At 41.3% G+C, this 12571-nt stretch overlaps 1 protein-coding gene across 1 annotated transcript; it reads left to right on the forward strand.

Moving 5' to 3' along the window:
• On the forward strand, positions 1-7075 carry zic5.L (Zic family member 5 L homeolog). The gene is made up of 2 exons (XM_018247228.2): positions 1-1114; positions 4163-7075. The coding sequence occupies exons 1-2, from the start codon at positions 19-21 to the stop codon at positions 4600-4602; spliced, it is 1536 nt and encodes a 511-aa protein (XP_018102717.1). The 5' UTR covers positions 1-18; the 3' UTR covers positions 4603-7075.
• Positions 7076-12571: the final 5496 nt, after the last annotated feature.

Below are 12571 nucleotides of genomic sequence, written 5' to 3' on the forward strand. Positions count from 1 at the left end.
AGAGCGCCTAATCTGCCCATGTTTGGGAAGGATGGTAGAGGGGGAAAAATAAGAACAGTGAGTGTGGATGGACTTGATTGTGCGCTCATGGAGCCCCCTTTGAGCAAGAGGAGTCAGACTCTGAGGTTAGCGGATTTGGCAGCGGCTCAAGCCCATCCTCATCACAATATGACAGGCTTCCCGGGGCTGGGGAGTCATCAGTCTCACTCACTCCCTGCCCACATGCACCCTGGGGAGTTGGGGAGTGACCCTGGAGTTGCCCTGACTCCATTCGGACCTGAGCACATGGCCCAAGCCACTGCTCTGAAACTTAGTCCCTCAGCTCATCCCGAGGCGCAGACAGCTGCTGCATTTGGGTCGCCGGCCTCAGTCAGTTACCCCGTGGCTCACCCTCACTCTGGCTACTCCGCCAGCAGGGACTTCATCCTCAGGAGGGAACTGTCCACTTCTGCCATGTTAGGGGAGCAGCACCCGGCCGCCGGCTCCCCCCATCATCACCATCCGCACAGCATGTTCATCAGCTCCACTGGCTCCTATGCTCACCCTGAGGCGGCCGGGCACCCTCTCTTCCCTGCCATCCACGAGCAGGCGGGAGTCCACCACCCCCTCAATGGGCAGATGCGCCTGGGTTTGGCCGGGGAACTTTACGGGAGACCGGAGGCTTTCAGAGCAGAGCACTATGCCGCCTCTTCCCTCCACCACAGCTACAACTCGATGAACTTAAATGTCAACCTCGCCGCCGCTGCTGCCGCCCACCCGGCCACTGCTGGGGCCTTCCTGAGGTACATGAGGCAGCCCATCAAGCAGGAGCTCATCTGCAAGTGGATCGATCAAGATCAGTCTTCTAAAAAGCCCTGCTCCAAAACCTTCAGCACCATGCACGAGCTGGTCAACCATGTCACGGTGGAGCACGTCGGGGGGCCCGAGCAGAGCACCCATGTCTGTTACTGGGAGGAGTGTCCTAGGGAGGGAAAGCCGTTCAAAGCCAAATACAAACTGGTGAATCACATCAGAGTACACACTGGCGAGAAGCCCTTCCCCTGCCCCTTCCCTGGATGCGGCAAAGTCTTTGCTCGCTCTGAAAACTTGAAGATTCACAAACGAACTCATACAGGTGGGTGTCATTTCCTCCTGCTTCCCCCTCTCTCTCCCCTCTAACTGCCAGATCTGTCTGTACACGTATTCTGCCATGTGACGCTATTCATGAATAAGTCATTGAGGGAAGCACACTCGCTTCTTGCCATCGATCCTTGCACTAAATCCTACAGGACAGCCCTGCTGGACATTCCCAACTCATCCCGTGTTTGTGAGTGTGTGATAGTCTGTGTGTGTCATTGGGAGCTGCAACCATTCACTGGCCATTAGTAGGCCACTAGCCAGCCAGGCGACCCGGGACGCTAAAATGGAGAAAGAACTAGTGAGGCCCGTGAGGCTTTAACCTCATCTCTAGAGAAGCTACTGTCCCAGACCCAACTCCAAAACATATTTCAGCCGCACTCCGATACAGTGAAAATAGAATTTATTTGTGTAACAGGTAAAGCAACGTTTCGGGCATAACCAGCCCTTTATAAAAAAAAAGTCCAAGGCCCAGTTAGTGCTAACTTGTTGGCGCTCTTTTTCCTTTCTGTGTGCCGGATATCCCAGACTCCATGTGCTTACATCACTGTAGAAAATTATACTCATAAACACATATGCCCGGGGGACTGTATTTACCCCCCCAGCCCCCATCAAGTAGTCTTTTCAATAAGACCAATGAATAGTCAGCCAGATAAATAGTAAACTTCCCTATTCCTGCCTTATTATTCTTCAATGAGCAGTACAATTCTCACATGCTTTCTGGCATAGTAATGCACCCGCCTACCCATTTCTTCCATTCATGATGATAAAATATACACAAAAAAAGTTGGACATTTCTTTTTCTGCATTTTAAAAAAAATATGTAAAAAATCAGTTTCATAAAATATACACATAGACAGAGCACCAGGTACAGAGGATCATTATGGACTCAGGCCAACACCACAGCTTGCAATAAAACTGTCTCTCTGCCAGAAGGACATGTGTGTTATTAGTAAATCTCCTTTGCTGTTCATCGCAATGCAGGTGTATATTAAAGGCAATGCAGGCAATACCAGGTCAGAAGTAACATTTAAATGACAATTACATATACACATAAGCCAAGCTTCTCTGGGTTCCAGACACAACACTAATAGACGGTGTTGCTAAATTAGACAGATGTTGACGAATTTAAAGAAACAGTAACACAAAAAAAAGAAAGAAAATGTCTTAGTAAAGAAAAAATAATATACTGTTGTGTTGCATTGGTAAAACTGGTTTGTTTTCTTCGGCAACACAAAAACAGTTTATATTAACAAGCTGCTGTGTAGCCATGGGGGCAGCTATTCAAGCTGGAAAAAGGAGAAAAGGCACAGGTTATTCAGCAGATAACAGATAAGCTCTGTAATAAACAATGGGATTCTTCAGAACTTGTCTACTGTGTATCCTGTGCTTGAATGACTGCCCCCATGGCTACATAGCAGCTTGTTTATAAAAACTATAGTAGTCTTTGACGCAAAAACACCAGTTTAACCAATACAGGCCACTCCATTCCATTGAAATTCCCAGCTCAGAATCAGGAGATACTTAATTTGTGGCTTCATTAATACTATGCTGAAATAAATAGCTGATTACAGTCTAGGGTCTCGGATTATTTATTGTGGTTCATATATGTCACTACGTTTCAAAATAAATGCATGTGCTTTAGAGAAGAGCCAGACTGCTACACTCAGTGCCATCATGTAAACCCTGAGAAGTGTTGCTTTAACCCTGTGCTTGTATTCCCAGGGGGGTAGGGGTGAGCGCATGTGAGTGTGGGTAGCTGTGCGTCTGGGGTGCGGCGTGCTGGGCTGTGACGTGTGCTCTCGTCAGAACTCTGCGTAATAGCCACTGTGACTACTTTCTTTTCTTTAGCGTTCACTGCACCAGAGCATCACAGAAAGCTGATATTTGGCTTGCATTTTCGGCTTTTGGCGTCAGTCAGCTGTCAAACGTTCTGGCATAGAGATTTAATATATCTTGCTGTAGGATAATCCAGTCCATGTGTATTCTGTTATTAACTGCCTTGGCCTGTAGCATCCCATTCCCAGCTGACAGACAACACCAGCCTCCTGGTATATGTATCTAGGGAAAGACCTCTAACTGTATTGATTTACAGTAAATCTTAACGATTTTCAGCATGTCCACCATATCTCTTCAACATGTTTTATTCCTATTATAGGCTGCTCTTCATTAAAAAAAAACATAAATCCGGCTTGTTCATTTCAGTAAACAGGAGAATGAGATTTGGCTGGCTAATTCCAATGACAACTCCATGTTACAAATGATTTAGCACGTTGCTCACTATTACATTATCTATATAGAATTAACATTTCTTACTGGATGCTTTATAGTAAGCAAAATTGTTTTTAATGCAGATATTTAATGTAGTTTCAATTATATTGTATTCTGGCAAATAGTTATTTATTATAATATCTAGACAAAATATCTCATACTCTCTATAAATATTACATTACAGATATAAAACAGAATTAAAGGGGATACCAGATAACAAAGCAAATCCCCCAGGCTGGTTTTACAACCATAAGCAATGCGTAAAGCTATTAAAATAGATTTGCTATAGATTTCTTGACATAGATTTGCCTGGGGTAAACACACAGGGTTCTACTTGTCTGCTGTTCCTTTTCTTCCTGTCGCCTGCAATTACATTATAATACATTTATAGTCACGTTAGGGCCAGGGATTGAGACGTTAGCACCGTATTTACATTTAAATCGCGCCAATACATTTATATCAGAGTCCAGGTACAGGAGATGGCTGTTAATAGTTTATACAATGGAAGATGAATGCGTCTTCACGTTTCACAGATATATAAGGGATTGTGTGGGGTGAAATATAAGATAATAGTGGATAATATCATTACATTATAACATAGAATGAGTATCGGTACCGAACGTGCATTTATGAGAGAGTTGGCGATTTGCGCTGCCCAGAGACAGCCTAGGATTCTGCGATGTGTTTGCGCTGCCTATGCAGCCACGCGTTCCTATGTAACCTCCTTACTCTGTGTGTGTTTTACATGCCATCTTTTCTTTTGCTCTCGTTTCAGGAGAGAAACCTTTTAAATGCGAGTTTGATGGTTGCGACAGGAAGTTTGCGAATAGCAGCGACAGGAAAAAACACTCGCATGTCCACACCAGCGACAAACCGTACTACTGTAAAGTGCGAGGTTGTGATAAGTCTTACACACACCCCAGTTCTCTGAGAAAGCATATGAAGATACACTGCAAGTCACCCCCTGGCTCCCCCACTAATGGGAGTATGGGCTACCCTGCAGTTGGCACTCCTTTAGATGAACCCTTATCTCCTGCTCAGGAGCAGGTTAGAGGGCGATCTGCTAATCTGTCCCCTCAGGTCACCAACCTTAACGAGTGGTATGTGTGCCAAGCCACAGCCGGTAACCTGCACACGACCTCCAGCAACGCAGACTCGTCCGAGTCGGAAGATGATGAGGAAACTTACAGGAACTCAGAGAGGACTATACGCTAGCCACTACTTGTCCCTATTGGGACCAACCCAAACTGACAGATGGACTGGAGAGAAATAATTGCCTTTTTTTTTTTTGGGCAAACGATATTTATTTCTGAAATAAACGCAAAACAATAAACATTATGCTGTTAAACTCTGCAAATGCTCCATAAATATAGCAGCAGAGTGCCATCATGGACACACTGTGTTTTGCTGGTGATTGCTGGTGACTTGAACACGAACAGCTAACTGATTCACTGCCAAATACTGTATTGTTTGTGTTGTGGAGAGTTATCCATCCTGGATATTATACAGAGCGACAGTGCTCTCTTGTACCTCAAACACAGGCGACATCACAATGGAGGTTTCAGCTGCCCAGGCCCCAATTCTGCAATGGCGCCTGGATTATAAACCATCATCATAGCTGAACATGGACCACAATGCAACAAAATCCAGCCAGTTTAATCTGAAATCTGGTTTCTAACCAAACCCTTATCCATTATTTTTTCAGAATGTTTACAGTCTCCCAGGCCCACGTTTATTTACGTAGAGGTCAAAAAATAATTAATGTTATTTATACAGTCGAACCGATCGCAGTTTAATCCTTTGGGATCCTTGTTTTATATGGAAAGAAAAGAAAATCCCGTATTTATTATTGTAAAAAAAGAAAAAAAAAATCATGTTTGCTGCATTGAATTGATTTTGTTGTGCCCTAATGTGATATTTAATCTGATCTGGTGTGCATTCAATGTACCACTTTCCATCGGATTTAAAATTTCAACTGATATACGTCTAGCATGCTTTCTGTAAACTGAATCAAATCAAAAGCAGACTTCGCTTCTACGTCAGGGTGTGATTGTATCCTTGTTTAAAATAATCTAAATGTTATGTACAGCCTCACTATAGATGAGTGGGCGAGTCACTGTTAAATATATACTCAGATGATCAGTTATTGTCAATCCAGACTATGGAGGTGTTAAAGGGAAAACAGTTGGATACTGTATATAGTCACATGAAAATAAGCACAAGGTCCCTTATTTGTTATATATCACATCTATAAAGTAGCCCCTGATAGTTTATTACAGGACAAGAATAATCAAGTAGTATCAGTCTCTATCCTTGTCCCTTGATAAAGCAATTTCATTTAAAAACAAACACAGTATGAAGTATATTCAAAGGTACAACAAAAAAAAATAAAACACAATTAAACATAAATACAATGTTTAGATTGCAAAGTGTGCACTGTTACACTTTTGCTTAAACTTTGCATAATTTTGCATAGGGAAAGCTCTGGTAACGATATGTAAAGTAAAATAATATTTGGCCTGCACTAGTTACATTTTTCTTATTTATTTATATTTTTTTGGTTTATATTTTTAGATTTTCTTTAAAAAAATAATAATAATTTGCCTATTGATGTTTCAACTTAAAATATAAGTCATTGTGTGTACGAACTGCAACACAGAATTAGCACGAGGTGACGTCAGGCCTCTCCTTATCCTAAATCAGTTGATTTTTGTATTTAGATTGGAACAAATCAGGCGAAGGCATTATTAACGAGGTAGGGCGGCTTTATTAGGCATATAGTCTAAATAGAAAAGAAGGTCACGTCGCTATAATGTATCAGGCAGCTCCACAAATCATATGATGGATTGAGAATTAATTTTAATGATATTAAAGGTACGATGTGGAGGTCAAGAAACGAAATATATGTCCCCATATGATACATGATCCAGCTAGGGAACAGTGATTATGGGATGTTTATTCCCTGAACGGCCCCATTACAATAAGCTGCAACTCCAGGCCCAGACCTTTGCTGTCAGACCTATATATATCTCTTAAAGTGCCACAGCCAACACTCCTGCTAAAGACTACTAATTTACCCTCAGAGACCAGGAGACATCTACTAGTGGACTGGCCTTCCCTGGGGTGTACAGAAAAAATGTTGTGTGTGCTGTGATCGATTGTGCTAGCTTTGTTATTGTCCATAAAGTGTCTGTGAACGCTGTGCTTTGGTAAAAAGTTGAATTAATTTATTTTCTAACTGGATTCCTTTTCTGCAAGAGTGAGCATACACCAAAGACGTAAATGGTTATTTTTCAGTGAAATCTCGGTGTTTGATTCTTGTGCTTTAAAAAAAAAAAGAAAAAAAAAAAAAAGAACTAGGGTTCAGGAGAAATCTTTGAGGTATATCTATTTTGCATTTTACTTGAATCAGTGTAATGTGACAGCAGCTGTTGGTGCTTGTGTTCTGTGCAGTCTGTGTCCCAAGTAGTGCATAGGACTTCCCTAGTAAAGTGTGTGCTGCTAGCTCTCCTTTGTCTAGATTGTCCAGTGACTTTTGCTTTTTTTTTTCAAGTTCCATTTTTTTTTGGAGAAAAAAAATTAAAAAGAAAACAAAAAAAATAGGTCAAACGTCTTACAAGAACATTCACTGTGTCTTCTTTTCAGATTTCCTACTGTTTCAATAAACAAAAAGTACGTCTAAAACGTTCGCTGTTGTATTGTTCTGTACTTTTATCGCTTTATATATCTGTTTATTACTAGTTAATATGCAGAATTCTCTTTGCAGTGCAATTGCAGCGCAATAGACGGAACTGGGGGGGACACTTCTTTTCCCCCTATTGAACTAACATTGGGAATAGGTGGGAAGGACGAGTCCAAAGTCTCAACTGCTAACACCTACAAGTTCACCTTGTGCAAAAAAACTAAAACACACAGTTGACACATAACGCAAAACCTTATATGGTAATCGTTTTGTTTTGTAAAAGCTCCAGGTCATACATTTCTTCCAAACTACAGCTCCCACCAACCCCCCTTCTCTGAATTTTCCCCAGATTCCACCTCTGAATCATTATATAACTCTGAAGTTGATGTTCCAGCAGCCTAAAACTAAAGAAGGTTGTCAGGTCTAAATGTAACATATACAAGAGGTAATGATGGTGCCAAAAATCGAATACATTATATTTCCCCTATATTCCCTGAATTTCGAAAGCAATATGTATTATATATATATATATATATATATATATATATATATATATATATATATATATATATATATATATATATTCTGTGATACCACCAAGGCATTCTTTTTTTTTTTAATATTTTATTTTTAATGAGTATGTGTGTGGCTATTTATCATTAATGGTAAAAGTAAGGCAGGACACTACATGAAGCAATAGCCACACAAAGGGACTGGGGTTATAAGCAAGTAGTCGCACCTGGATATTAATGGGCTACACGTGCGGACCTAAATCAAGCGGAATCGAAAGAAAATATTTGCAAGCCCACATCTGTATCATTTCATATTTGCTCAGCTAATGCGCCAGAGAGTGATATTTATTGGGGTACTTAACGCCGGTGTAAATGCAGTGCTCAAAATGTCAGCAGCATTTTTGTCAAAAGGTTAGTGTTATTTAGAGTCCTATGAAGTGTGGGGTGTAGGGTTCTGCACAGAAAGGGCACAATGTAATATAAGGAGAGCTGTGCGATTGCCAGTGTATGTAACATACTGTCTCTGATGTATCAAGAAAAACAGTACAATATAACAAGAATGATATGAACATAAATGAAATATTCAGTAAAAATGATTGATACAAAAAAGCAGTGCCACTGTGCCAGGTATAGCTTATTTCTGGGCGCTATAAAAGAAGTGCGAGATTGAGGACATCTTGCAGCAACTATTAGGTTTCATGTCTGCGACATCTCTGAGCCCTGATGCTTTTCGTCCGGCCTATAGAGTTTAAAACGAGCCTCGGGCCACTTCAAAGAGCAGATTCGGAAGGCTTGGGCTTGGGCAATGTTCATGGAGTGTTAGGATCACCATGGTAATTGGCGAGCGCATTCTGTACGCTTCTCAGAGAAAGCCACTTATTGACACTGAGCTGCTCGCCATCAAACGCTTCATCTGGAGCGGGCGAAACGTGGGCTTGGCATTTGGAAAATCTTCCAGCATTTGCTTCATACATATTAATAATAATCAGAATTTATTATGTTCAATTGCACTGTCATTTCATTTCTTCCATTAGCGCCAGTCTTGAGGATGCGCAGCGTGAGGCGCAAAGGGATTTGTTGCCTGAAAGTTGTAGTTGGACATGGGCTGTACAAGCATAAGGCTGGGCATCCATTGGAGTATTACAGCAGACAATAGTAATGAGAGGGACTGCATCAGTACCCCTGATAATATACTGCAGAGCTGACGCACCCCAAATCTGCCTGACCCGGCCCCAGCGCTAACAAAGCGCAAGCACACCCGGCGCACTAGTGAGTGATCGGAAAGGGAGAAGTTGAAAGGCAGGTTTGCTTGAAATTGCAAGTGGTGCTTTAATGTGCAATAAGCAAGAGGGATTGGATGAGTAAAGGCAAAGTTGCATTCACAGCAGCCCATGTCGATTCGAGACACTCTATTAAGATACACTTGCCTTCACCCCACGTCTCATGCCCTGTTAGTTCAGTCAATTTTCACTTCATCACAACACTTCATAATTTTGGCCACAGTCCCATTCCATTTGGACCCCCCCCCTCCCCCCCAAAGATGAGCCCAAGAGCTCGCACCATCCCATTGCGCCCGAGGAGCACCGGCTTATTTGCACAGGGATTGTCCTCTGTTTATTTAATACAAGTACTGGGTGAATGGTGAAAAATAAACACCATGAAAAATAACCAAACAGATGAGTCCTCCGTGTGAAAACCCCGCACTTGATAAAAGTGAGAGGAGGCAGTGAGCGCTGAATGAGAAGCCCTTTGAAGTGGAACTTATTATGGGACGAATACTTCTGGGTTGCCCTAACGACGCCGCTCAATTGAAATCTCTCTCCTTTGTCAGCGATTTGTTCTCCTTTGCTGCTGGGATGGCCGGAGAAGTGACTTCCATGAGAGTGTTTAGCATTCAGGCCGCACATCACTCACTCCCGCCTCAGACTTACAGACGCCTCTGACTTCAGCACAAAAAGGAGTCAGGGGGGAACGCACGGAGCTTTACTCGGCCCCCGCTTTACTGCTTTAGGGGCCGCTGAGTTGGACCACTGCACCTTTAAAGAACGCGCTGTCATTCACTTGTAAGAAGATTTGGGGCTGGACATTGCTTCTCTTACAATAGCGACATTCCAGCCATTGTGTGCGATTTAAGGCTTCTATCGCTACAAACTCTGGACAATTCATTGCTTTTTTAACTTGCCATTTCACATTCCTTAACTATAGCAATTGGCGTAATCATTAGTAAATATCCCCCCAATGAATCTTCCCCCTCGGTGACTGATACATATCTGAACATCACAATACGATTCATTTGGGGGGATCATCCCATTTGTGGAAGTAGAAATCAATAATAAGTACTGCTTTCATCTTAAACTACAGTACAAGCCCCGTTTTACGTTTTTCAAGGGACCAGAAAAAAAAATCGTGTAAAATCCAGGGAAATGTATTATGCATAATATATAGGTGGGACCACAAAATAACAATGTAAAACGAGGGAAAACTTAAAATCAGAGGATGTAAAATTGAGGTTCCACTGTATATGTATAAATTCACTGTGACTATTACAAATACAAGTAAGGTATAAAAAAAGACAATCTCTAGCATTGCAGCGGAATAATATATACATAAGAGCAGTAGTAAAGTATGCATAAATATAATAGAAAAATGAAAAATACTCACAGTTCCCCCCAGTCTATGGATGCATGTATACATACCAAATAGCAAAAGGATGTGAGTTCTTTCAAAAAAATTAACCAAAAAGAGGTTTAAAAATTCAAATACATTTATTAGGACAATACAGGTGAAGGCCTAACGCATTTTCTGCCTATTGGAGTAAGTGCCCCATTACGCACAAAACGCATTAGGCCTTTACCTGTATTGCCACTGTGAGTATTGCAAATAACAAAAGAAAGGTGCAAAAAAGCCAATCTCTAGCAGTGCAGCAGGATAATATATATATAAGAGCAATAGTAAAGCATGGATAAGTCAAAATGAAAAATACTCACAGTTCCCCCCAGTCTATGGGTGCATTTATACATACCAAATAGCAAAAGAATGTGCGTTTTTTCCAAAAAGTTAACCAAAAAGTGGTTTAAAAATTCAAATACATTTATTAGGACAATACAGGTGAAGGCCTAACACATTTCGTGCCTATTGGAGTAAGTGCCCCATTACGCACAAACCGCGTTACGCTTTCACCTGTATTGTCACTGTGAGTATTGCAAATAACAAAAGAAAGGTGCAAAAAAGCCAATCTCTAGCAGTGCAGCAGGATAATATATATATAAGAGCAATAGTAAAGCATGGATAAGTCAAAATGAAAAATGCTCACAGTTCCCCCAGTCTATGGGTCCATGTATACATACCAAATAGAAAAGGATGTGCGTTTTTTCAAATACATTTATTAGGACAATAAAGGTGAAGGCCTAATGCGTTTCGTGCCTATTGGATTAAGTGCCCCCATTACGCACGAAACGCGTTAGATCATCACCTGTAATGTAATAATAAATGTATTTGAATTTTGAAACCACTTTTTGGTTTATTTTTTTTAATTTATTTTATTAAAAAAACTCACATCCTTTTACTATTTGGAAAAAAGTCACTGTGACCCTTGTTAGTCGGTTTGTCTGACTGTCACTTTGCTATCTACCTTCCATCCACTCTGTGTAAACATGTAGTAGTGTTGTATGCACTGCACTAGACTTGCTACCAGCTCCATAGACATTCAGTTCTTCTCACAAACGAATGTGCCAACTCCCTGCTTCAGACAAGTGTCAGCTCAAGTGAGTCTTTTGTAAAGCTGCCCACACCCCAAACAAAAGCACCCATCCACATCCACATCCAGGGAAAACTGAGAGGCCAATAAAACAATGCTCCCTTTTCTCTTCCATTATCACACCGACTGTGTTTGCTTTGCAACCGGTGTTAGTTGTTGTGCTGCTTTAGGAATGCTTGTGTCACACAAAAGTTACAAGTCACACACAGCAGCAAACACTGGGCTAAAGGGCTTCTAGTTGGTGCAGGAGGCAGCGCAGATAAATACACAGATAAATACACAGATATATTCAAAGATAAATAGACAGATAAATACATAGATGCATTCAAAGATAAATACAAAGATACATAGACAGATAAATACATAGATGCATTCAAAGATAAATACAAAGATACATAGACAGATAAATACGGTACACGCTAAGAGAAAGCAGCAGAGCAGCATTAGCAGAAGAGCGCTTTATAGCGTGAATAGCGCAATAATAAGCAGCTTGTTGTGGGGCACTCAGCCTTAAAGGCTTTCTTTAGCCTTGTCTCCAAAGACTGCTGAAGTGTTTGGGATCTTGTTAATTAAGTCCGCCTGTTATTTCAGTAACCCCAAACCTTTGTATGCATCTGGGATCTGGTCAATAGACATTTCTAAAGCCCCCACTCGTTCTATGCCCTGACTCATCCCTGAACACGCACTTCACTTTCTGCTGAGTAACCACTGTAGGGCCAGAGTGCACAATCACAAGCCACATTCTGGGACATCATTATACCAACCTGCACTGTGTGTTCAGATCCCCCAGCGCTATAATACACATACATTATATCATTAATATAAGTTGTACTAAGTATCACCAACATTGCATTCCCTAAAGGAGTTCCTAACATTTTCCGCTTGTGTTTTCAGTGACTAGTACACCAAAAACCGAGAATATTTCTTACTTTTCTTTTTGTAACAATTTTCTAAAATTGAAGTTTTAAGCTGTAACGTTCCTCCCTGCGGTGTTTCAGTCTGGCAGTTTAGTGATCCGGTTGCAGAGTCTGTTACAAGTTGCTACATTAGTTGCTACACTTCTCAGCAGCATCTGTGGAACATTAGCAACAATCGTGTTAATTATTGTATCAATTAGGGGGGGTTCTGCTCAGTGGGGCCAAAGATAAAAATGTATCAACTGATGTACTCAATTAAAACAGTTTTGAGTCCGTAACCACCTTCCCAGAGCTGCTCCGTGGAGACACTAGAGGT

The sequence above is a fragment of the Xenopus laevis genome, chromosome 2L, assembly GCF_017654675.1.
Source record: "Xenopus laevis strain J_2021 chromosome 2L, Xenopus_laevis_v10.1, whole genome shotgun sequence".
In the NCBI taxonomy this organism is placed as follows: Eukaryota; Metazoa; Chordata; class Amphibia; order Anura; family Pipidae; genus Xenopus; species Xenopus laevis.